At 51.4% G+C, this 27,162-nt stretch overlaps 1 protein-coding gene across 1 annotated transcript in view; it reads right to left on the bottom strand.

Moving 5' to 3' along the window:
- The window catches only part of LOC119940711 (transient receptor potential cation channel subfamily V member 6-like), a 36,788-nt gene extending 10,715 nt beyond the window's left edge, over window positions 1-26,073 (bottom strand). Inside the window, exons 1-7 of the mRNA XM_038760978.1 lie at window positions 26,030-26,073; window positions 7,281-7,403; window positions 6,530-6,667; window positions 5,923-6,021; window positions 5,555-5,730; window positions 4,790-4,936; window positions 4,337-4,549 (exon numbers count right to left, since the gene is read on the bottom strand). Of these exons, the coding sequence (XP_038616906.1) occupies window positions 4,337-4,549; window positions 4,790-4,936; window positions 5,555-5,730; window positions 5,923-6,021; window positions 6,530-6,667; window positions 7,281-7,335 (828 nt within the window). The 5' untranslated portion in view covers window positions 7,336-7,403; window positions 26,030-26,073. The remainder of the gene's footprint in view (window positions 1-4,336; window positions 4,550-4,789; window positions 4,937-5,554; window positions 5,731-5,922; window positions 6,022-6,529; window positions 6,668-7,280; window positions 7,404-26,029) is intronic.
- Between the last annotated feature and the right edge of the window lie 1,089 nt (window positions 26,074-27,162).

Genomic DNA, 27,162 nt, shown 5'->3' with positions numbered 1-27,162 from the left:
CACATTTCAAAAGAATCGATGTTCTTTCTATCCTATTTCTTCAATGTCCAGCTTTCGGACCTATACATTGTCACTGGAAACACCATCGAGTTGACAAGTTGTATTTCTGTGGCAATTGTTACATCAGCACATTGCATGACTTTTTCCAGGCTCTTCATAACAAGTTTTCCTAACATTAATCTTCGGCGTATTTCTTGGCTACTAATTCCTTTATTACTGATAATTGATCCCAGGAGTGAAGACTTGTCAACTATTTTAATATTCTCTCCATCCACTACAAATGTGTTAAAACTTCCAGTTGTCATGATCTTTGTTTTCTTGATATTCAAATAAAAGCCCATATTTTTGCTCTGTTCCTTAACTTTTAATAATAAGCCCTTCAAATCTTCTTCACTTTCTGCTAGTTAGGTTGTATCATTAGCATAACAAAGCTTGTTTATATTTCTTCCTCCCATCTTTACTCCCGTTTGTCTTCATCCAATCTGGTTTCTCTCATTAGATATTCGGTGTAAAGGATGAACAGATAAGGCGATTAGATACATCCTTGTCTTGCCCCCTTACTAATGGGAAACCAATCTGTTTCTCCATATTCCGTTCTTATTGTAGCCTCTTGTTTCTCATCCAGGTTCCATATTTATGCAATTAAATGGTCCGGCATGCCCATTTTCCTTAACACGCTCGTGTTAAATTCACAAGCTAAGTTCACGTGTTAAGATCACAAGTTTCTCATGATCCATGCAGCCAAAGGCCTTACTAAAATCAATAAAGCACATGTTGCCTTCTTTTTGATACTCTCTTGTCCTTTCAATTATCCAATGGACATTTGCAATGATATCTCACGTCCCTCATCCTTTCTAGAATCCCACTTGAACATCAGGCAATTCGCGTGCCATGTGGGTCTCCATTGGACGCTGTACAACTTTTAGCAGTACCTTGCTGGCACATGAGGTTAAGGAAGCTGTATGATAATTGTCGAATTTAGTTGTATCTCCTTTCTCCAGTATTGGAACTTAAATTGATCTCTTCCAAGCAGATGGCCATTGAGTGGTTAGCCGTATCTGTTGACATAATTTGCTAAGGACTTTAACCGATTCTTCTTCAGCTGTCTGAAACACCTCAATAGGTAGCCTATCAAAATCAGGTGCCATATTTTTGGTGAGGCAGTGTAAAGCTGATCTAACTTCACTATGCATGATGAGCGGCTCTAATTCAAAATAAACGTCTTCAAATACTTCTTATATATTGCTATCTTTCTGGTATAGTTCCTGTGTGTGTTCTTTCCAACTCTATTTGATTCCACTGGTATCATTTATTGTCAGTTCATCTTTGCTTTTGACAAAGCCAATCTGAGGGCGAAATGGTCCCTTAATTTCCTTAATCTTCTGAAATACCGATCTTGTCGGCCCACAACTGTTATTGACTTCCATTTCTTAACATATTTTGTTATAATATTCCTGTTTGTCCTACCTGGCAGAGTGCTGGAATTCTCGGCTCAGTTCTTTAACCAGGTTCTTTTGTTCTCTGATTTTTGCTTCCTTCCTTTTTTTGGCTACTTCCAGAGTTAGGTTCAACATCCATTTTGGCTTTTTCTTCTTCCTGGCCTTTTGCAATACCGCGTCACTTTCTTCCTTGATGGCATTTTAAATCCCTGTCCATATTTTCTCTGGTTTCTTGTCTGTGAGACTAAGCACCTCAAACCTATTTTTTACATGATCCTTAAATTCAGGGAGAATATCTGTCGGGTCAGATTTGGGCAGCTGTAAGGCATGATTGATCTTCCTAAGTTTTAGCCTGGGTTTACACATTAACAGCTCATAATCTGTTCCACAGTCAGCTCCAGGCCGTGTTTTTGCTGCCAAAGTAGAACTCCTTCATCTCTAACTGCAAATAATATGGTCCATTTGATTTCTATATAGTCCATCTAGTGAAGTCCATGTGTACAGGTGTTTAGGTTGGATAAAGGTGTTGGCAATTAAAATGTCATTTGATTCACAAAAATCAGTAAGTCGGTCCCCGGCTTGATTCCAATTTCTAAGGCCATATTTTCCAACAGTCTAAGTAGGCGGGAGGATAGGATTGAGTAACGATTTTGCAGATGAAGTAACTGAGGAATAAAGAAGTTGAGTGATTTGTCCAAGGTCACACAGCAGACAAGTGGTGGAGCCGCAAACAGAACTCAGGTCCTCTGAATCCCAGATGCACGCTTTTTCCACTAGGCCAGGCTGCATCCCTAGCATCCCTAGAAGCAGCCCTAGAAGCAGCATGGCTCAGTGGAAAGAGCACGGGATCTGGAGTTAGAGGTCATGTTTTCAAATCCCGGCTCCACCAATTGTCAGCTGTGTGACTTTGGGCAAAAATCACTTAACTTCTCTGTGCCAGTTACCTCACCTGTAAAATGGGGATTAAGACTGTGAGCCCCCTGTGGGAGAACCTGATCACCTTGTAACCTCCCTGGCGCTTAGAACAGTGCTTTGCACATAGTAAGCACTTAATAAATGCCATCATTATTATTATTATTACTATGCATATGGACCACTGAAGATATGACACAGGAGCTCAACACAGCCACCAACATCACCATCTTCTTCCCTTTAGATTGTAAGTTTGCTGTAGGCCAGGAATGTTTCTAACACTGCTGTACTGTACTTTCCCAAGTGCTTAGAACAGTGCCCTGCACACACTAAGTGCATAATAATAATGGTATTTGTTAAGTGCTTACTATGTGCTAGGCACTCTACTAAACTCTGGGTGGATACAAACAAATTGAGATGGACACAGTCCCTATCCCTCATAGGGCTCACAGTCTTCATCCCCATTTTACAAATGAGGCAACTAAGGCACAGAGAAGTGCACAGCACACAAGCAGCACAGCCAGAATTAGAACCCATGAACTTCTGACTCCCAGGAGTGCTCTATCCGCTATGCCATGCTAAATACCATTGATGATAATGATGAAGAAAGGCTTAAGATCAGATTTTACCCGTGGTCCTGCTGGATTGGCTCTTAAAGAATATTATTAACCAGACCCTCCCCGACTCACAGTACGCATGGCATCCATCATCCATCAGTGGTATTTATTAAGTGCTTACTCAGTGCAAGACACTGTACTAAGCACTTGGGAGTACAACAGAGTAAGCAAAGACAGTACCTGCCCTCAAGGAACTTGCAATCTAGCAGGGGAGAAAGACATTAAAATGAATTGCAGGTGGGGGAAGCAACTGGGTATGAAGATAATGCACAGAGGAGGTGAGGGTGGGGCGAATACATAAGGGCTTAGGGAGCAGAGACTCAGGTGGGTGAGTGATAATAGTCATTAATAATTATGATATTTGTTAAGCACTTACTATGTGCTAAGCACTGTTCTCTAAGTTCTGGGATAAATACAAAGTAATCAGGTTGGACACAGTTCCTCTCTCACATGGGGCTCACAGTCTTTATCCCCATTTTACAGATGAGGTAACTGAGGTCCAGTTACCAGTTGAGGGCATCAAAGCTGTGCTTATGTTAAAACAGCTCCCCTGGGTGCTGGGTGAGGAGAACAGGCGACAGCAGAAGACCCAAACAGCTCCTGCCTGGAGAGGTGAGATTAGGAAACCGAAAGCAGGGAGGGCAGAGGAACCTTTTTCAGGACCCGGAAAAACAAAGCTGCAACCTGGCTGAAAACTGGGACCCAATGGCTGAGAACAGAACAGCATGGCACCCTGCTGGCAAGAAGGGAGTGACTCTCTTCAAGCCAAAGCGGCATGAGGAACGAGGGACAAGGAAGAAAAAGAAAAAGCAGCAACCAGAGCTGCAAATATTAAATATGATAAGACAAGGGGTATATAATATGTCTGGGACTGTGAGACCCACGCTAGCCTTTTCAATCCCTCATGCACTCAATCAGTGACACTCATTGAGCGCTTACTGTGTACAGAGCACTGTCCTAAGTGCTTGGGAGAGTACATTACAACAGATTTGGTAGACATACCCCCTGCTTACAGTCTGGAGGAATTCCGTGGGTGAATTTTTCATAGGTACAGGTGTGTATGAATAAATATCTTCATCAATGCCTATCTCCCCCTCTACACTGTAAGCCCATTGTGGGTGTGGGACTGTCTACCAACTTTGTTATATTGTATTCTCCCAAGTGCTTATTACTGTACTTTGCACACAGAAAGCACTCAATGAATACAACTGACTGATGAATTGTGTGTGTGTGTGTACATGTGTGTGTATCTGTCTCCAAAGGCTACTCAGCCCTTCCTCCCCCTGACCTCCTGCCCCTCAGCCACCCACCTCACAGCCTCCCTCCTCCCAGCCGCCACGGCTACCTGGCCTCCCTCCCTCCCATCACCTGCAGCAGTTTCTGCACGGCTATGGTGGTGTCACGTTTCCCGGTGCGGTTGTCGGGCCTCGGTTTCAGCGGGCGGTAGACGCAGCACGTGGTGAAGCAGACCATGTAGAGGATGTAGACGATGCCGAGCAGGCAGAAGTAAGGGCGGCCGAACGTCTTCCACTTGAGGCTCACCAGCTCCTTCACCGGAGTCTGGTCCAGGATCTGGCGGGCCTGGCGGGCAGCAAGGGAAGATTGAGGTTCCGGGGTGGGATGGGTCAGCTCCCAGCCTACGGGACCACAGGGCTGAGCCACAGGGGGAGGGGACAAGTTGCGGGGAAAGTTAGGGGTGCAGGGAACAGCAGCAGGCTGGCCCCCCTCACCACAAAGCTCAGCTCAACTTCAGCCAGCGCTCCCCACGAATGCCACCCCTCACGCCTCAGAACCACGACCCCACCCCACCCACCCCCGAACCTCGCGCTTCTTGGTGGTGACGAGGAGTTCGAGCAGAGATTGCTCTTGCCCCCAGGAGTCGATCTCGGTCAGGTCGTAAAGCGTGGAGGTCAGTGGCCCGAACGACCACTGGACATGCTTCCGCTTCTGCATCAGGTGCTGGAATATCTGATGGACAGGGTCAGCAGGAAGGGTGGGGGTTTCTCACCATCCCCATTGGCTGGGGCGGGGTCACCAGGAAGGGGTGGGGGCCCCGAGGATTTCCACTGGCTGTTATAGGGTCAGCAGGAAGGGGTAGGAGGATCCACATTAGCTGGGCAGAGGAGGGGGCAGTCAACAGGAAGGGATGGATCCCTGGGCATTCCCACTGGCTGACCCCAACCTGGTAGGGGGTTCGGCAGGAAGGACTGGGGTCACCAAGGATCTGGTGTGGGAAGGGTCAATCAATCAATCGTATTTATTGAGTGCTTACTCTGTGTGCAGAGCACTGTACTAAGTGTTTGGAAGAGAACAATAAAACAAGAGTTGGTACATGCATTCCCTGCCCATATTGAGCCCACATTCTAGAGGCAGGAAGGGGTACAGGGTCAGCAGGAAGGGGTGAGGTCCCCCAGCATCCCCACTGGCTGGGGGGTAGGGAGCAGAGGTGGGGTCCCCAAGCATCCCCACTGGCTGGGGCTGGATAGCAGAAAGGAGTGGGGTCCCCAAGGCTCCCCGTTGATGACAGCCTATTCTAGATGTGGGAGGAGAAAGGACGAATGAGGCGGTGTTGGATGGGGGGCTCACCACGGTGTTGCCCTCCACGCCCGCCAGCTTGAAGGGGGTTAGGCCCTGGTGGTTGGGGATGAGTTCGAGGGGCTGCAGGCCACCCCCCTGTTTCTCATAGGATAGCAGCAGGTTGTACATCTGGCAGGCAAAAGTCTTGCTGGGCTGCAGAACCAGGATATGGAGCACGGTGTTTCCTGGTGGGCAAGGGGGAAACTGAGGCTCTGTTTGCCCACACAAACCCAGCCCCTCTTCCCTGGGCCACCCTCCACCCCCACAGACCTCTAGCTGTCCCCATCCCCTGGGCTCTGGCGGTTCCCCCCCGCCCGCCCCCCAGACCCTTGGGCCCTCAGTCCCCAGCGCCCTCGGTCCCTGGTGTCACTGCTCACCCAGGGAGTCCTGGGCCCGGATGTCAGCTCCGTGCTCGAGGATCAGCCTCACGATCTCTTCATTGCCCACGCAGGCTGCGAAGGACAGAGGATGCTCCCCTGAGGGGGCGGGGGTGTGCGGTCAGCTCTGGGGAGGGCGCAAGGGGAGGGCACCGAGGAGGAAGGCGGGGAGGATGGTGGAGGAGGTGAGGAGGAGGAGCAGGTGAGTGGCGGAAGGTTCTGAACAGGGAGAGAGAAGAGGGAGGAGAAGGAGGAAATGAGTGCAGGAGGGGGAGGAGGAAGGGTCTGAGCAGGGAAAGGCCTGGTGAGGTGGGGAGGATGGTGGGGAGGACAGTGCGGAGAGTTGTGGGTAGCACGGTGGGGAGGATGGCAGGATGGACTGAGGGGAGGGAGGCGCAGAGGATGGCAGGATGGACTGAGGGGAGGGAGGCGCAGAGGATGGTGGGAAGGATGGCGGGGAGGACAGTGCGCAGGGCAGAGCGGAGGGCAACGGAGAGGATGGTGCAGAGAATGGTGGGAGGATGGTGTGGAGAGTGGCAGGAAGGATGGTGGGCAGGACGGCAGTGGGGAGCCTGACAGCTGGGGGAAGGACGGCAAGGGCCCTCACCGAAGTAGATGAGGTTGTGTGGGGTCCGGCGGAAGGCGTAGCCGGTGGCGCGGGCGGAGACGTGGGCCCCGCGGGCCAGCAGGGCATGCACCAGGGCCACGTTCTGGTTCACGGCGGCCATGTGCAGAGCCGTCTGACCTGTGACACCCCCCCACCCCCGCGGACAGACGGGCCTCAGGGCACTGGTCTCAGCCCAGAGGATGGAGGACGGGGGAGCAAGGGCACAACCAAGGCTCCTCACCCCAACCCCAGCCAGGACTTCCAGACCAAACCACCCAAAAGGAAGGCCTGAGGAAGAGTAGGAAGGTCTGGTGGAGGGGCTGGGGGGACGATGGCAAACAACTCTGACTCAAAGAGGTCGGGGAGGGGCCAGGCCCGAGCTGGATGCCTTGGGTGGGGAACAGACGGGCTGAAGTTCTCCTAGGATCCCTCTGCCCTCCCTAACGAGGGCCCAACAGGCACAAGGAAGTCGGTGGCCCGTCGGTGATCCTAGAGACACCCGGACACCTCGGCTGACCAGGCCGGATGGGGGTCGGACCTGCTGAAAACTGGCAAAATGCCCTTCCTAGGGGAGATCACCACCCTTCGATGGTCCCATGAGGGAGGGAATAAGGCTGGGCCCGGTTCTGTCTCCCATCCCTGGAAGGGGCTACACTCCTCACCCACCCGGATGTGGCCCCTCTACAAATCCCCGCTCCCTCTGTAACATCTTCCCATGCAGAGTCACGCATGCACATTTGGGCACCCTCACCTGCGTACAGGTCAGAGGTCATGGGCTCCGTGACCAGGTCCGGGGCGGCGTCCATGATGACCTTGGCGGCCTCCAGGTTGTTATAGAGCGCTGCGACATGCAGCGCCGTCTCCCCCAGAGCCCCTGTGGCAGGAGGGTAGCGGGGAGGGGAGGGAGACTCAGGGTCTGGGGGGGGGGGGCCTGCGGTGGGGCAGGATGGGGGTCAGGGCAGGGGGGATCTTTGCCCTCAGCTACAGCCAGACCTCTCCTAGGGTCAACAGCCCATTGAATGGGGGAGACAGGCCTGATAAGGAGGTGTTGACTTAGGTGGAGGTAGGGGACTTCCTGGAGGAGCACAGTTGAGGGTGGACATGCCCACTGCCAGTCCAGGGCAGGGATCTCAGGCCCCTCTGGAATCTCTGCACCCTCCCAAGCCCCAGCCCCGCTAAGTCCCTGCCCAGTGCCCACAGGGGGATGGGAAAGGCTTTAAAGGGCGACCAGATCGGAGAACTGCCCATTTGGGACAGAAACTCAAATGTGGTCAGAGAGCCGAGGTGAGCAAAAGTGGGGGTCCACCTCAGACTGCTGTGAGGGCCATCACCGCTATGATGTATTCTCAGTGCTCTCTGCCACCGAGGAAGGGGCAGGTCACCCCCTGGGACACCCTTCTTCTTGAAACATCCAACCTTGGTTTCACAGATCATGTCCTCTCCTGTTTCTCCTCCTGTCTCTCTGGCCACTCTTTATCAGTCATAATTAAAACAGTTATGGTATTTGTTAAGTGCTTGTTATGTGCCAGGCACTGTACTAAGCACTGGATCTTATTTACTGGGTGCTTACTATGTGCAGAGCACTTTACTAAGTACTTGGGAAAGAACAGTATAACAATACAACAGACGCATTCCCTGCCCACAGAGAGCTTACAGTCTAGAAGGGAAGACATGGTGTAGCTCATTCTCAGTCTCCTTCCTGGGCTCCTCTGCCTTCCACCTCCTAAAAAGTGGGAGTTCCTCAAGGTTCAGTTCTGGGTCCCCTTCTATTCTCCATCTCCACTCACTCCCTTGGAGAACTCATTTGCTCCCATGGCTTCAACTACCATCTCTACCCAGATGATTCCCAAATCCACGTCTCCAGCCCTGATTTTTCTCTTTCTCTGTAGTCTAGCATTTCCTCCTGCCTTCAGGACGGTCATCTCTAATTATTAATTATGGTATTCACTGGACACTTACTATGTGCCAGGCACTGTACTAAGTGTTGGGGTGGATAAAGCAAATCAGGTTGGACGCAGTCTCTGTCCCATGAGGGGCTCACAGTCTCAATCCCCATTTTATAGATGATGTCACTGAGGCATAGAAAAGTGAAGTGACTTGCCCCAGGTCACACAACAGATAAATGGCGGAGCCGGGATTAGAACTCATGACCTCCTGCCTCCCAGCCCATGCTCTATTCACTATGCCATGCTGCTTCTCTAAGCAGCTCTCTACTCTATGTTCTTTCCTCAGCCCCATAGCACTTATGTACATCTCTGTAATTTACTTGTTTCTATTAATGACTGTCTCCCCCTCTAGACTGTGAGCTCGTTGTGGCCAGGAAATGTGTCTGCCAACTCTGTTGTATTCTCCCACGTGCTTAGTACAGTACTCGGCACCCAGTAAGCGCTCAATAAATACGATTGATTGATGCCCTACTGACACCTCAAACTTAACAGGTCCAAAACAGACCTCCTCATCTTCACGGAGAGATGGCCTGGAAGTCAGAGGACCTGGGTCCCAGCTCCACTACTCACCTCGTGTGAGACTCTGGACAAGTCACTCAACTTTTCCGGGGCTCAATTCCCTCATCTGCAAAATGGGGATTCAATATCTATTCTCCCTTCTTCTTAGTTTGTTAGCCCCATATAGGACAGGGACAGTATCTGCTTTGTTCATTTTTACCTCAGTTTCCTTATCTTTAAAATGGAGATTAAATGCTACTCCTTCCTACTTAGACTGTGAGACCCAGGTGGGACATGGCCTGTGTCCAGCCTGATTATCTTGTATCTACCCCAGTGCTTGGCACATAGTAAGCCCTTAAAACATTCCATAATTATTATTATTATTTTTATTATTAAATAAAGATCGTCAGACCATCTCCTGACCCTGACTTTCCCATCACTGTAGACAAACCCACTGTCCTCCCTATCTTTCAGGCCCCACTCTTGGCATTATTCTCAACTCCTCTCTCATTTGACCTGTATACTCAGTCTGTCACTAAATCCTGTCAATTCTACTTTCCCAGCATCTCTAGAATCCATCCAAACAGCTCCTATGCCGATCCAAGCACTTATTTCCCACCTTGACTCCTCACTGATGTCCCTGCCTCCCTATGTCTCCCCACTCTGGTGCATACTTCACTCTGCTGCTCAGATCATTTTTTCTAAATGAATGTTCAATCCACGTGTCCCCACTCCTCAAGAATCTCCAGTGGTTGCCCATCCACCTCCGCATCCAAGAGAAACTCCTCACCACTGGCTTTAAGGCTCTCAGCTCATCCCCTATTACCAAGCCAGCTCACTTAGCTCCTCCAGGGCCAACCTACTCACTGTACCTCGCTTTCATCTGTCTTGCCACCGACCCCTAGTCCACTTCCTCCCGCTGGCCTGGAACTCCCTCCCTCTTCACATGACAAACCACCGCTATCCCCACTTTCAAAGCCCCCTTAAAAGCACACCTCCTCCAAGAAGCCTTCCCTGACTAACCACTCATCTCCTCAGTCTAGTCACCCATGCACTTGGGTCTGTATCCCTTAAGCACTTTGATTTTCACCCCACCTCGAATCTCACAGCATTTACATATATACTTAACATACACTACTTGTCCGTCACTTGTCAGCTGTGTGACTTTGGGCAAGTCACTTAACTTTTCTGTGCCTCAGTTACCTCATCTGTAAAATGGGGATTAAGACTGTGAGCCCCATGTGGGACAACCTGATTGCCTTGTATCTACCCCAACACTTAGAACAGTGCTTGGCACATACAAAGTAAGCGCTTAACAAATACCAACATTATTACACATACCTTATACTCTGCCACTTCCCCTATCTGTAATGTATTTTAATGCCTGTCACTCGACTGCAAGCTCCTTGTGGGCAGGGGGAATCATGCCTCCTTTCCCAAGCACAGTGCTCTGCACACAGTAAGCGCTCAATAAAGGCCACTGATTGATTGATTGATTGATTGATCACCTCTGTGGTGGACATCGCAGGCGCCAAATTTGAGCAGTTTGTTTAGAACTTGCACATCGTCCTCCTTGGCTGCCAGGAGCAGTGGCGACTCCAAGATCCTGAGGAGATCAAGGGCAGCGGTCAGTGCAGGTCATTCCTGGGAGAGGGGTGGGGGCTGAAGGTCCCAGGCCCCCCGCTTCCTAGATGGCCCACCGGGAATTTGGGACAGCCCTACTCTTCAGCTTCGCGCTGCCCGGGCCCAGACCCCCTGCCCAAGCAAGGCCGCAATCCCTGCTCTCATTCATTCATTCATTCGTTCATTCATTCATTCATTCATTCAATCGTATTTATTGAGCGCTTACTGTGTGCAGAGCACTGGACTAAGCGCTTTGGAAATACAAGTCGGCAGCATACAGAGACGGTCCCTACCCAACAACGGGCTCACAGACTAGAAGGGGGAGACAGACAACAAAACAGAACACGTAGACAGGTGTCAAAGCCGTCCCCCCTGACCCCTCCGCCGGTTCCCGCCTGCAGAGCCTGGGCTTGGGAGTCAGAGGTCGTGGGTTCTAATCCCGGCTCTGCCACTTGTCTGCTGTGTGACCTTGAGCAAGTCACTTCACTTCTCTGGGCCTCAGTGACCTCATCTGGAAAATGGGGATTAAGACTGTGAGCCCCATATGGGACAATCTGATCACCTTGTATCCCCCCAGTGCTTAGGCTAGTGCTTTGCACATAGTAAGTGCTTACAAATAATAATAATAATAATAATAATAATAATAATAATAATAGCATTTGTTAAGCGCTTACTATGTGTCGAGCACTGTTCTAAGCCCTGGGGATGATACAAGTTCATCATGTTGTCCCACGTGGGGCTCACAGTCTTCATCCCCATTTTACAAAGAAGTCAAGTGACTTGCTCAAGTCACACAGCTGATCAGTGGTGGAGCCGGGATTAGAACCCACGACCTCTGACTCCCAAGCCCGGGCTCTTTCCAAATACCAAATACCGGGCTTAACAAATACCATCATCATCATCATCATCACCTGTCACACAGCCAGCTACCCAGTGACCCACCCCCACAGTCAGGATGCACACAATGCCCAGTGTTAACATAGACACACTCCCCCCAGTGCCCACGGCTTCTCAGACGGGACTTATGCTCAAAGAATGGCCCTCCCATAAGTACCCCTAGTGGGGAGGAGCTGGGGGAAGGGCATGGGTTTCCGCTTTGTCATTCCCACTCCACTGACATTGGAAACCCAGCCCTTCTCCTTCCATCTGTGCCCCCCGCCATTTGGGCCAGGAAGGGGTAGGGAAGCTGAGAAGGCATGGGCAGCTTTCTAAAGGAGAGCTGGGGTTCAGAACTGAGCACATTCCAAGGGGTTCCTGACCCTCAGACCGATGGGCCTCCCCAACTATCCAATGGTCAACCCATCCATGCCCCTGGTCCTGGGCAGACGGATGGGCTCCATGCCAGGAGGGAGATCCCCAACCACTCTCTCAGCCTCTGGCTTCAGGCTCAACTCTTCCCACTACCAGCAGCACCGTCACCACTGGCCTCACCACCACCACCAGCAGCCGGCACCCCACCATCATAATCAACACCCTCAGTAGTACCACCATTACCATCACCCCCACCATCACCGACAGCTCCAAACCACCACCTCCACCACCATCACCATGACCACAACCACCATCGCCATTATCCATCATCACCATCACCACCACCATTACCATCACCCCCACCATCACCACCGACAGCCCCAAACCACCACCTCCACCACCATCACCATGACCACAACCACCATCGCCATTATCCATCATCACCATCACCATCACCATTATCCATCGCCACCTCCACCATCACCATTATCCATGACCACCTCCACCATCACCATTATCCATCACCCCCACCACCATCACCATTATCCATCACCACCACCATCACCATTATACATTATCACCACCACCATTATCCATCACCACCTCCACCATCACCATTATCCATCACCACCTCCATCATCACCATTATCCATCACCACCACCACCATCACCATTATCCATCTCCACCTCCACCATCACCATTATCCATCACCACCTCCACCATCACCATTATCCATCACCACCACCACCACCACCATTATCCACCACCACCTCCACCATCACCATTATCCATCACCACCTCCACCGTCACCATTATCCATCATCACCACCACCATTATCCATCATCACCATCACTATTATCCATCACCACCATCACCATTATCCATCACCATACACAGAGGCAGTGGGTGGGAACAGAGCCCATGGGACCAGAGTGCTGGGGTTGGAGCTGAGGGAATGTACATACAAAAGAAGAAAAGGTACTCCTCTACCCCCAAGGACTTTATCGTCTAACTCAACTCCATCCTTCTGCCCCCTTTCCTTGGGAAAGGAAGGGATGTGGCAGGGATGGAGAGCCAGTTAACCCCAGCCCCTCTACTCAATCAGTCAATCAATCAGTGGCATTTAAGCAGTATGGTTTAGTGGATAGAGCAAAGGCCTGGGAATCAAAAGGACCTGGGTTCTAATCCCAGCTCCATCACTTATCTGCTATGTGACCTTGGGCAAGTCACTTCACCTCTCTGTGCCTCAATTACCTCATCTATAAAATGGGGACTAAGACTGTGAGCCCCATGCAGGACAGGGACTGTGTCCTGGCCACTTACCTTTTACCTACTCCAGAGCTTAGTACAATGTCTGGCACATAGTAAGTGGTAAGCAAAAACCACAATTATTATTATTATCAACTCTGTTATACTGTAGTCTCCTAATAATAATAATAAGAAAAGCAGCGTGGCTCAGTGGCAAGAGCCCGGGCTTGGGAGTCAGAGGTCGAGGGTTCCAATCCAGGCTCTTCCACTTGTCTGCTGTGTGACCTTGGGTAAGTCAGTTCACTTCTCTGTGCCTCAGTTACCTCATCTGCAAAATGGGGATTGACTGTGAGCCCCCTGTGTGACAACCTGATCACCTTGCAACCTCCCCAGCACTTAGAACAGTCCTTTGCACATAGTAAGCACTTAAAAAATGCCATTATTATCATTATTAATAATCATATTATTATTATTATTATTAAGACTGAGCCTCATATGGGACATGGATTGTGTCCAACCCGATTACTCTGTATCTACGATTGAATGAATGAATGAATCTACCCCAAGCATTTAGTACAATGTTCTGCACATAATAAGCAGTCAATAAATACACTGAATAACTGATTGATTCACTCCGCTGACTGGATCATTTCATTCCGTGCACAGATCCCCACTCCTCGGAGTCCCATCCACCTCCACATCAAGTAGAGACTCCTGCCCATCAGTTATAAGGCCCTCAATCAGCTGTCTCCCCACTGCATAGCCTCACTTCTCTCTCACTTCATCCCAGTCCACACACCTCACTCATCAAGCCAAACCTACTCAGTTTAGACTGTGAGCCCACTGTTGGGTAGGGACTGTCTCTATATGTTGCCAACTTGTACTTCCCAAGCGCTTAGTACAGTGTTCTGCACACAGTAAGCGCTCAATAAATACGATTGATGATGATGATGATGATGAATTTCCCTCATTCTCCTCTCTCCCGCTCTTAAGCTCTCCCTTCTTCTTGTTCACATCTCCCTCCCACTTCCCACCTGGTAGCTCTTCCCACCTCCTAAGCAACTCCAAAATCCCATCTCCTCCGGGATGCCTTCCCGGATTCATTTTTCTCCTGGCAGGGCCACATTTTCCCTAATCTCATCTCAGCAGTTTGGCACTACAACCACCCCTAGTGTGTCTACATCAATTTACCTGCTATATTATTAAGTACTGATTCCTGCTACCTGCCAATTTTTTGGGGGGTCGGGAGGAGGGTCTGCCATCCACGTTGGATTATAGACAATAAGGGCAAGGATTGCATCTTCTACGTCTAAGGTGCTGTCCCAAGTGCATATTTTTTTTGGTATTTTATAAGAGTTTACTATGTGCCAGGCACTATTCTAAGGGCTAGGGTAGTACGATATAAGGTAATCAGGTTGGACAGAATCTGTGTCCCACATGGGTCTCCCAGTCTTAATCCCTATTTTACAGATGCGGTAAATGAGGTATAGGAAAGTGAAGTGAGTTGCCCAAGGTCTCACAGCAGACAAGCGGCAGAGCCGGGACTAGACCCAGGTACTTCTGATTCCCTGGCTCGGGCTCTATCTACTAGGCCACACTGCTTCCTTATTACAGTGCTCAGCCCACAGTAGGTACTCAGCCAATAGCACAGGCTTGAGAGTCGGAAGGTCATGGGTTCTAATCCCAGCTCTGCCATTTCTCTGCTGTGTGGCCTCGGGCAAGTCACTTCACTTCTCTTGGACTCAGTAAAGTTACTTCATCTTTAAAATGGACTAAGACTGTGAGCCCAACGTGGGACTGGGACTTTGTCCAACCGGATTTGCTTGTAGTCACCCCAGCGATTAGTACAGTGCCTGGAATGTAGTAAGTGTTTAACAAATGCCACAATTATTATTATTATTATGGACTGATAGCTTGATGTGAACCCGTTGTAGACAGGAAACAGGTCTACCAACTCTGTTGTACTCTTCCAAGAGCTTGGCACAGTGCTCTGCGTGCAGTAAGTGCTCAATAAATACAACTGATTGATTTTTCGGTTACTGGAGGCCAGTTTGCTCAATGACCAAAGGTAGCTCCTTATAGTGCTCCTTCCCTAGGTCACCAATCAATCAATCATATTTATTGAGCGCTTACTGTGTGCAGAGCACTGTACTAAGCGCTTGGGAAGTACAAGTTGGCAACATACAGAGATGGTCCCTACCCAACAGTGGGCTCACAGTCTAGAAGGGGGAGACAGAGAACAAAACAAAACATATTAACAAAATAAAATAAATAGAATAGAATAGAATAGAATAGGAGGGCACCACACAAGGGCAGCAGAGCGTTTGTTGTTAATGATGATGATGATAATAATAATAGCAATATGTACATATTACAGAATTATATAATTCTAGTATTTGTTAAGCACTTAGACTTAGAGAAGCAGCATGGCTCAGTGGAAAGATCACAGGCTTGGGAGTCAGAAGTCATGGGTTCTAATCCAGCTCTGCCATTTGTCAGCTGTGTGACTTTGGGCAAGTCATTTAACTTCTCTGTGCCTCAGTTCCCTCATCTGTAAAATGGGGATTAAGACTGTGAGCCCCACATGGGACAACCTGATTACCTTGTATCCCCCCAGTGCTTAGAACAGTGCTTGGCACACAGTAAGCGCTTAACAAATACCATTATTAATACTATTATTTACTATATGCCAGGCACCATATTAAGCGCTGGGGTGGATACAAGCAAATAGGATTGGACACAGCCCCTGTACCACATGGGGCTCACAGTCTTAATCCCCATTTTACAGATGAGGGAACTGAGGCAAAGAGAAATGAGGTGACTTGCACACGGTCACACAGTAGACAAGTGGCGGAACTGGGATTAGAACCCACAACCTTCTGGCTCCAAGACCCGTGCTCTATCCACGACGCCATGCTGCTTCTCCATGGTGCTTATTCAGAGCTTACTATGAGCCAAGTACTGTACTAAGCGCTGGGGTAGATAGAAGATGACCAAGTTGGACACAATGCTTGTCCGACATGGGGTTTATAGCATTAGGGGAGGGAGAACAGGTATTGAATCCCCAGTTTCTTATGGCTGACCCTTTACCCATGTCCTGCCGCTGGCCTGGAACTCCCTTAATAACAATAATAACAATTGTGGTATTTGTTGAGTGTTTACACTGTGCCAAGCACTGAACTAAGCGCTGGGGTGGATACAAGCAAATCAGATTAGACACACTCCACGTCCCATGTGGGGTTTACAGTCTTAATCCCCATTTTACAGATGAGGGAACAGAGGAGCAGAGAAGTGAAGTGATTTGCCCAAGGTCACACAGCAGACAATGGCAGAGCCGAGATTACAACCCAGGACCATCTAACTCTCAGGCCCGTGCTCTATCCATTAGGCCATTCTGCTGCTCAACGTCCTTCCCTTCAAATACAACAGAGGATCACTTTTCCTACCTTCAAAGCCTTATTAAAAGCGTATCTCCTTCAGAAGGCCTTCCCTGACTAAGCCCTTATTTACGCTACTCCCTCTCCCTTCTACATCATCCTTGCCCTTGGATTTGTACCCTTTATTCACCCTCAGCCGCGCAGCACTTATGCCCATGTCTCTAACTGATTTTAGTGTCTGCCTCTCCCTCTAGATGGCAAGCCTCTTGTGGGCAGGGAACATGTCTACCAACCCTGTTGCATTAATAATGCCCGTGGTATTTGTTAAGCACTTCCTATGTGCCAAGCACTGTACTAAGCCCCAGGCTATATACAAGATAATCAAGTCCCAGAAGGAGCTAATGAACGAATTGTACGTATTTATTACTCTATTTTACTTGTACATATTTATTCAATTGATTTTATTTTGTTAATATGATTTGTTTTGCTGTCTGTCTCCCCCTTCTAGACTGTGAGCCCACGCTGTTGGGTAGGTACCGTTTCTCTATGTTGCCGACTTATAATTCCCAAGCACTTAGTACAGTGCTCTGCACACAGTAAGCGCTCAATAAATACGATTGAATGAATGAATGAATGAATGAGCTAACATTCTAATTAAGAGAGAGCATAGGTACTGAATACCTATTTTGAAGATGAGGACAGATGCACAGAGACATTAAGTGACTGCCCAAGGTCACGGAGCAGATATGGTGGAGCAAGAATTAGGACCCAGGGTCCTTTGACTCCAAGGCCTGTGCTCTTTCCACTAGGCCACACTGCTTCTCGTCCTCTCTCAAGCACTACAGTGCTCTGCACACAGTAAGTGTTCAATAAATACAATTGATTGTCTTTACAGATGAGGAAACTGAGGCTCAGATAAGTTAAGTGAACTTCCTAAGGTCACACAGTGGGCAAGGGGCAAAGCCAGGATGAGAACACAGGTCCCCTAAAAATAGTAATGATGGTATTTGTTAAGCACTATGTGTCAAGCACTGTTCTAAACACTGGGGTAGATACAAGCAAATCAGGTTGGACATGGTGGCTGTCCCACATGGGGCTCACAGTCTTAATCCCCATTTTAAAAATGAAGTAACCGAGGCACAGAGAAGTGAAGTGACGCCCACGGTCATACAGCAGACAAGTGGAGGAGAAGGACTGGAAGCCAGGGCCTTCTGGCTCAAGCTGCATTTGGCCCCTTCCCTCGTTTATGCAGGCACCCCTGCATTTTCTTTCCTAGTGACACCCACTGCCCAGAGAAGCCACGTTGGGTGTGTTTCTGTCCCACTGCCACCGGACGCTTTCTCACCGTCCAAATGTCAGATCGGTGGAGGGCCTTACTTCCGGGAGAGCCAGTTTTATCAGCCGGGAATATTATCATCATCATCATCGTTATTATTATTATTGTTGGTATTTGTTAAACACTTATTATGTGCCAGGCACTGTACTAAGTGCTGAGGTAGGCAAAAGGTATTCAGGTTGGACATAATCCTTGTCCCATAAGGGGCTCACAGTCTTAATCCCCACTTTACAGACAAGGTAACTGAGGCTCAGAGAAGTTAAGTGATTTTTTTTTGGCATTTGTTAAGCGCTTACTATGTGCAAAGCACTGTTCTAAGCGCTGGGGGGGGGATAAAAGGTGATCAGGTTGTCCCGCATGGGGCTCGCAGTCATAATCCCCATTTTACAGATGAGGTAACTGAGGCTCAGAGAAGTGAAGTGACTTGCCCAAGGTCACACAGCAGACATGTGGCGGAGGCGGGATTTGAACCCAGCGTCACACAGCAGACAAGTGAAGAAGCAGTGTGGCTTAGTGGCAAAGGCACGGGCTTGGGAATTAGAGGACGTGGGTTCTAATTCCGGCTTCACCACTTGTCCGCTGTGTGACCTTGGGCAAGCCACTTAACTTCTCTGTGCCTCAGTTTCCTCATCTGTAAAATGGGGATTAAAACTGGAGCCCCACGTGTGACAACCTGGTTACCTTGTATCTACCCGGTGCACAGAACAGTGGTTGGCACAGAGTAAGCGCTTAACAAATACTATTATTATTATTATTGTTATTACGTGGAAGAGCCAGTTCCTTCTGACTGCCAAGCCTATGTTCTCTCCACTAGGCCAAGCAGGTTTTCCTACCCCTGCCCCACACTCTCTGTCTCAGATACATTCTAATAATAATAGTAGAAATTGTTAAGCGCTGTACTGAGCACTGGGGTGGATACAAGCAAATCGGGTTGGACACAGTCCCTGTCCCAGGTAGCGCTCACAGTCTCGCTCCCCATTTTACAGGTGAGGTAACTGAGGCACAGAAAAGTAAAGTGACTTGCCCAACGTCACACAGCAGACAAGTGGGAGAGCTGGGATTAGAACCCATGACCTTCTGACTCCCAGGCCGGAGCTCTAGCCACTGATCCACTGGTTCCCGCCCCCACACATCAAGGGCTGGATCAAACCACTTTCGAAATAAAGTCACTGAGGACTTGCAGACAACAGGAGCCACTGGCGATCTGGGTTCCTTTCTAACGCTCTCCGAGCTGGCTTTCTTTCTATAATAATGATAGCATTTATTAAGCACTTACTATGTGCAAAGCACTGTTCTAAGCGCTGGGGGGTTACAAGGTGATCAGGTTGTCCCACGGGGGGCTCAAAGTCTTAATCCCCATTTTACAGATGAGGGAACTAGGGTCCAGAGAAGTTAAGTGACATGCCCAAAGTCACACAGCTGACAGTTGGCGGAGCCGGGATTTGAACCCATGACCTCTGACTCCAAAGCCCAGGCTCTTTCCACTGAGCCACGCTGCTCCTCTAAAAAAATAATAATGGCATTTATTAAGCGCTTACTATGTGCAAAGCACTGTTCTAAGCACTGGGGAAGTTACAAGATGATCAGGTTGTCCCATGTGGGGCTCACAGTCTTCATCCCCATTTTACAGATGAGGTAACTGAGGCCCAGAGAAGTGAAGTGACTTGCCCAAAGTCACATAGCTGAGAATTGGCAGAGCTGGGATTTGAACCCATGACCTCCGACTCCAAAGCCCATGCTCTTTCCACTGAGCCACGCTGCTTCTTCTTCTTTCTACTTCTCGCCAAGCTGAGTATCTTTCTAGATCCCTCTGAGCTGGGTTCCTTTTTAGCTCTCTTCGAGCTGGGTTTCCTTCTTAGTTCTCTCTCAGCTGGGTTTCCTTCTTCTCCAATGAAAAGCTCTCCCGAGCAGAACCTCAAAGAGAAGCCACTGAGATCCACCCACCACCTCCCGCTGTGACATGTGGGAGCCCCGCTCCCAACCCGCCCCATGCACACCGAGCCGCCGGGAAATTCCACAGAGGCAGCTTCAGGCTTTCACAGATGCTAGAGCCTTGGGAACCTTTGGATGCCACTGGATGGGTGGATTCTGAACAATTTACATTGGATTATATCTGTATTATTTCATCTTTACTACTATGTCTGTCACCAAACCCTGGCTTACGTCATTCTTAAATTCTGAGCCCCTGGGAAGCCAGGGATCGCATCTAACTCTCATCCATGAACTCAGTGCAGTGCTCAGCACACAGTAAGCACTTCATAAGCACTATTACTATTACTTCGGCTCCTAAAAACGTGAGATGCATTCCCTGTCCACAGGGAGCTTAAACACTGGGGCAGGGAGAGGAGAAAAGGGGGGCGGAAGTCAGACATGAAAATATTTTCAAAATCAAAATAGACTGAACAATACCTATGTATATAAGTGCAGAGGAAGAATATCAATATATACATCTGTAAGCGCTAGAGGTGGCTGAGGGGTTGAGTAACAGGTTTTGGGAACTCAATCAGGGAAGACTTGATGGTGGAGAAAGGATTTTAGGAAGGCTTTGAAAACAGGGAGCACTGTGGTTCTGTTGGATTGGTGGGGGAAGGGTGGAGGGAGTACCAAGATGGAGAAAGAAGGTGACCAGGACTCTTGGGGAGGGAAAGAGGGTGGGGAAACTGAGGCTTGGCAGGGGGAAAAGGCCTCTTTGGCACTACGCCCACGGCTGGGGCAGAGCCAGGTGTCCTGGCTTGCTGCCCAGTGCACTCCCTGCTTCCTCCCCCGACCTGCAGGAGAGAGGGGCGTGTGAGAGAGTGGTGAATGTAAAGCATGTGTGTTCTGTGTGGGAATGGGTTCAGGGGATTGTGTGTGTGTGTGTGTGTGTGTGTGTGTGTGTGTTAGTTTTGTTGCTAGGAGCTGGAGTTGTTTGGTGGGGGTGGGTGGGGGTGCCATTCCCCCAGGCTTGTGTGGGCACACTGTGCAGTGTGCCTGGGACTGGAAAGCAGGACACAGGGGTGGTGGTGTGTGTGTGGTGTGTGTGCGCGTGCACACGCACACACACACACACACGTCTACAGTAAGGGCCCCTAAGTATGGGCCCTCCCTAGCCTTGTATGGCTCCCAACAGGGCCCAACTCCAGAGAGGGAGAGCGGGATGGTGGAGAAGGCTGAGGGGTGAGATGGGCCAGGGGAGCTGGGGCTAGGGGAGGGGTAAGGGGGACGGCACAGGGCTGGCCCTCTGTCCATCTGGCAGTCCGGGCTGCTGCCCGCTCCGATTCAGGTTTTGTAGCTTTTTCCTGCGGCTCTCGGAGCCGAGCAATGGGGGGAGGGGGTCGGCCAGGATCCCGGGTCACCCAGCCAGGCCCAGGGAGCTGCTGGAGGGCACGGGAGGCCGTGGGGGGCCAAGGAGGCCCTGGACTGAACTGCTGCAGACAGCACAGAGAGAGAGTGTGGAGAGGGCAATTTCCACTCCAGATAGACCCAGGTCTCCATGTGGGTAATATTCCAGGCCTGAGCAAGCCTAGGCAATGGGTCCAGAGAAGGCAACACTGTGGTGCCCCCCAGAAACACAGAGGGATGGCCAGGCCCAGCCCCTCCCATGCAGGCCAGGAAACACACAGGCTGGGGAGTGGGGATACATAGGTCAGGAGCTCCATCCCCCTCCCAGGAGGAGGGCACAGTAGGGGCAGGATGAGGAGTGGCTTGAGTTCCCCACTGGCACACCCAGCCCCAGGGGCTGCCCTTCCCCAGGGTCACCCGTCCCTGCCGCTGATGGAGGTCCCCAGGGTGAGGCCCCCACCCCCCTGCCACCAACAGCCTCGGGCAATCCCCGTTACCCCCCACACTGCGGGACCCCTCGTTTGGCAGGCCCGTGTCCACTCAAGTTGCCCAGTCCCCTGTGTCCTCGTACCAACCCGTCACCAGAGGGCATGTTCTGGGCCGGGACCCAGTCTGCCCCACGGCCCTCCTGTCAAATACCCGGCTGCCATCGCCCTCCAGGGAAAGAGGAACAGAGTTGGGCAGAGAGTCGGGCACCATCCGGTCCCTGAGCACCACTGCCCACTTCCCCATCTCAGGCCCCGGCCCTACCCTCACCTGCTCAAGGACGGCTGGCCATTCCTGCAGGGAAACTGAGGCTTGGGGCCGGCCGGAGGGAGAACACGCAGGACTTGGACAGAAGCTGAGAGATCTTCCTCCCTTCAAGGCCCTACTGAGAACTCACCTCCTCCAGGAGGCCTTCCCAGACTGAGCCCCTTCCTTCCTCTCCCCCTCGTCGTCCCCACCATCTTACCTCCTTCCCTTCCCCACAGCACCTGTCTATACGTATATATGTTTGTACATATTTATTACTCTATTTATTTATTTTACTTGTACATATCTATTCTATTTATTTTGTTAGTATGTTTGGTTTTGTTCTCTGTCTCCCCCTTCTAGACTGTGAGCCCACTGTTGGGTAGGGACTGTCTCTATATGTTGCCAACTTGTACTTCCCAAGCGCTTAGTACAGTGCTCTGCACACAGTAAGCGCTCAATAAATACGATTGATTGATCGATTGATCAATGGACCCAAGTCTTCCCGCCCCTGCAACGGGGTATTGCTCTCCCCTCAGAAAGCTTGGTCAGCCCACTCCAGCAAGGGAGCCCACCCTGCGGGGCCTTACCGGGGGAGCCCAGCCCGCTTACCTCCACCGGGTGTGGGGGGGGCCCATCCCGCCGGCTCAATCCTTCAGGCCTCTGTGCTTCCCATTTCCTCCAAACCCTGGGCCCCTGCCTGTTCTTTCTGAAACAACGGTCCTCTGTCACCCCACCGACACCGACTACAACGTCGCCACTCAGACGTGCTCTCTGCCCTGGGGGGCTGCGGCGGCTGGGGCCCCACAAATCCCAAATCCTTCAGACCAGGGCACGCCCTACCTGCAGAGCGTCCTAAAATCCCTCCTCCTCCAGTTGGTCTTATGATAATAATAATAATAATGGTATTTTTTAAGTGTTTACTATGAGCCAAGCACTGTTCTAAGCACTGGGGTAGATACAAGGTAGTCAGGTTGTCCCACAGGGCACTCACAGTCTTAATCCCCATTTTACAGATGAGGTAACTGAGGAACAGAAAAGTGGCTTTCCCAAGGTCACACAGCGGACAAATGGAGGAGCCGGGATTAGAACCCATATCCTCTGACTCCCAAGCCCGGGCTCTTTCCACTAAGCCAACCTGCTTCTTGAGTCCTCTCCCAGGGCTCTTAACCATCACCATCAATCATATTTATTGAGCACTTACTGTGTGCAGAGCACTGTACTAAGTGCTTGGGAAGTACAAGTTGGCAACACACAGAGACAGTCCCTACCCAACAGTGGGCTCACAGTCTAAAAGGGGGATGATAACCCTATCATCCCCTCAGCCAACCACTCACCTTCACAAGTATCGGTGTGTCTGCTTTATTTATTTAGACCTCTGGAGTAGTCAATAGTTTATTTTCTCCATTAGAACAGAAGTTTCTTGTAGGCAGGGGACGTATGCCTTCTTTATTCTGTACTCCCCAAGTGCCCAGGACAGTACACTGCCCCAAGCGGGTGCTCAATAAATGCTATTACTACTACTACCTACCACCAATAAAAAAAATGGTATGAACATGAACTGGAAGCGGAGCACTGTACTGAGCACTTGGGAAAGTGCAACCGAGTTATTAGATGGATCCCTGCCCTCAAGGAGCTTACTAGGGAGCTGGGCTGACCTTCAGCCCGGGCTCCCACCTCAGGGATCCCAGCCTCTGACAGGACTCAGTCAGTCAGTCATATTTATGGAGAGCTTACTGTGTGCAGAGCACTGTAGTAAGCTCGAGAGACAATACAGTATAACATACCAACAGCTTACAATCTAGCTTCCGCCTCAGTGATCGCCCAGCTTCTTACGGGGCCCAGGCTTCCGCCTCAGCGTTCTCCCCAGGCTCTGATGGGGTTTGGGCTTCCACCTCAAGGATCTGCCCAGTCTCTCATTGGGCCCAGGCTCCTTGCCTTAGGGATCCCTGCCTCTGACAGGGCCCAGGCTACCTCAGGGATAATAATAATAATAATAATAATAATAATAATAATAATAATAATAATAATGGCATTTATTAAGCACTCACTATAGCAGAGCACTGCTCTAAGCACTGAGGAGGTTACGAGGTGATCAGGTTGTCCCACAGGGGGCTCCCAGTCTTAATCCCCATTTTGCAGATGAGGTAACTGAGGCACCGAGAAGTTAAGTGACTTGCCCACAGTCACACAGCTGACAATTGGCGGACCTGGGATTTGAACCCATGACCTCTGACTCCAAAGCCCATGCTCTTTCCACTGAGCCCCTCTACACTGCATTCAAAGATCTCCAGATATCCTCCAGCCTCTCCAGATCTCCCCCCAGCCTCTAACAGGGCCCGGGATTCCACCTCAGCGATCCCCCCTCAATCAATCAATCAATCAATCGTATTTATTGAGCGCTTACTATGTGCAGAGCACTGTACTAAGCGCTTGGGAAGTACAAATTGGCAACACATAGAGACAGTCCCTACCCAACAGTGGGCTCACAGTCTAAAAGGGGGAGACAGAGAACAGAACCAAACATACCAAGAAAATAAAATAAATAGGATAGAAATGTACAAGATAAATAAATAAATAAATAAACAGAGTAATAAATATGTACAACCATATATACATATATACAGATCCCTCCCTCTAACAGGGCCCGGGATTCCACCTCAGTGATCCCCCCTGTCTCTGACAGGGTCCGGGCTCCCGCCTCAGGAACTCCCCAGGCTCTGACAGAGTCAGGGCTCCCACCTCAGGAATCTCCCCAACCCCTGACGGGGCCCTGGCTTCCACCTCAAGGATCCCTTCGGGTCTCTGATTGGGCCCAAGGTCCCGCCTCAGGGACCCCTGCCCCTGACAGGGCCCAGCCTACCTCAGGGATTCCCCCTCAGCCTCTGGCGGGGTCCAGGCTTCCACCTCAGTGATTGCCCCCAGCCTCTGACAGATCTCGGACCCAGACCAGACCATTCATTCATTCATTCATTCAATCATATTTATTGAGCGCTTACTGTGCTCAGAGCACTGTACTAAGCACTTGGAAAGTACAATTTGGCAACAGATAAAGACAATCCCTACCCAACAATGGGCTCACAGTCTAGAAAGGGGAGACGGACAACAAAACAGAACAAGTAGACAGGCACCAATAGCAGATCAGGGTTGGGTGAGCCAGACAGGAGCCCCGGGAGGGGCTGTGCCAGGAATTTCCACATAAAAATGTCCACATCGCTCCGGCAGCTTCGGGGAAGGCCCTCGCTGGCCGGCTGAGCCCAGCTTGGCCAACTACCCGCTGGCCGTCCGATGGCCTCATCTAGCTCCCGGAACGTAGCCCAGGACTCTCTCACGCATACCCGGCATCACCAAAGGGGACCCCAAGGTCTCCTCCCGTGTCCCTTCCTGGCCTCCAGCGACCCTTTGACACCCACCCAGAGGGTTCTGGGCCTGGTGGGGCGGGGGGAGGTGGGCAGACCCCTGCTTCTCTGGCTAACAGTCCTCTAGACTGTAAGCTCACTGTGGGCAGGAACACATCTACCCACTTTGTTATATCGCACCCTTCCAGGTGCTTATTACAGCACTCTGCGCAGAGAAAGCGCTCAGTAAATACAGTTGACCGATTAACAGCTCTCCCCTTCCCCAGGCTCTCCCAGGTGGGAAAGGATTCCGATGGTGACGCTGAGCTTTCAGATGGGCAGCGCCCGGGCCCCGGGCCCCTGTCCCTCCTGCCGTCCACCCGGGGAGTCCGACGGGTGCCCCTTGACCTCCCTGCAACTCCGTGGCTCGCTGGAAAGAGCCCGGGCTTGGGAGTCGGAGGTCATGGGTTGGAATCCCGGCTCTGCCGCATGTCAGCTGTGTGACCTTGGGCAAGGCACTTAACTTGAACCTCTGTAAGATGGGGATGAAGACCGTGAGCCCCACGGGGGGCCACCTGATCACCCTGTATCCCCCCCGCCCATGCCATGATTAACGGAAGCCCTCCAAAGTCAAGGCACCAGCCCCTGGGCGGTGTCCCCAAGGGGTGACCCCGTCCAGGGGCTGGGCCTGGCAGGGGGACAGGCGGAGGCAGCCCCGGCCTGGAGATCTGGGGGTTTTGCGAGCGGGTCGGGCTTGCGCTGGAGGGGGCTTGGGGTTTGGCGGGCGGTTGGCGGGGGCGGGGGGGCTTAGGCCGGGTCCCTCCGTACCTCTTGTGCTGCAGCAGGCTGAGTTCGTCCAGGCGCTGGGCCCCGGCTCCGGCCTCGGGCAGCCGCCCCTGGAAGCAGCGGCAGAGCCAGGCCCACAGGCCGGGCCGGCCTGGGCGGAGGGGGAGCGGCCCGGGGGGTCTCGGCCCGGGGGGCCCATGAGGCCCCGGCCCCCCGGGGCTCGGCGGCCTGTCCGGCGGACCCGTGTCCTCCACCCTCGGGGGGTCAGCGCGGCTCTCTCTCCCTGTCTCTGTCTGTCTGTCCCTCTCTGTCTCTGTCTCTGTCTCCCTCTCCCTCTCGCTCTGTCTCTGGGCTCAGGGCGGCCGGTGGGGCCGGGCCGGGCCGGGCCGGGCCGGGCGCTCGGTTCCCCCGGAGCCGTCGGGAGCCGGGGCAGCCGTGCGGAGGCCGGCCCGACGCCGGAGCCAACGCCGGCCGCGGGGCCTTCTCGGGGCTGGGGGCTGCGGGAGGCTGGGGGCTGCGGGCCGGGGGCTGCGGGAGGCGGGCCGGGGTCCGGGGGCTGCGGCGGGCCGACACTAGCTCCCTCCACCCCGCTCACCTCCACATTTAAAGAGGCAGCAACGCCCGCCCTCCTGCTGCCCCACAGACCCGAACCCACGCCGGACCCCTCCCTCTCCCACCTCCTCCTCCTCCTGTCTCCTCCTCCACCACTTCTTCCTCCTCCTCCTTCACCTCTTCTTCCTCCTTCTCCACCTCTTCCTTCTTCTCCTCCTCCACCTCTTCTTCCTCCTCCTCTCTCCTTCGCCTCCTCTTTGTCCTCCTCCACCCCTTCTTCTTCTTCCTCCTTCTTCTCCTCCTCCTCCCCCTCCTCCTCATTCATTCATTCGTTCAGTCGTATTTACTGAGCGCTTACTGTGTGCAGTGCACTGTACTAAGAGCTTGGGAAAGTACAATGTAGTAATAAAGACGGACAATCCCTGCCCACAACGAGCTCACAGTGCAGAGGGCGTGAGGGTGGGGGACATCATCATCATCATCATCATCAATCGTATTTATTGAGCGCTTACTATGTGCAGAGCACTGTACTAAGCGCTTGGGAAGTACAAATTGGCAACATATAGAGACAGTCCCTACCCAGCAGTGGGCTCACAGTCTAAAAGGGGGAGACAGAGAACAAA

Source organism: Tachyglossus aculeatus, chromosome 2 (genome assembly GCF_015852505.1).
Source record: "Tachyglossus aculeatus isolate mTacAcu1 chromosome 2, mTacAcu1.pri, whole genome shotgun sequence".
NCBI classification, from domain to species: Eukaryota; Metazoa; Chordata; class Mammalia; order Monotremata; family Tachyglossidae; genus Tachyglossus; species Tachyglossus aculeatus.
This window is presented reverse-complemented; position numbering and strand designations above follow the sequence as displayed.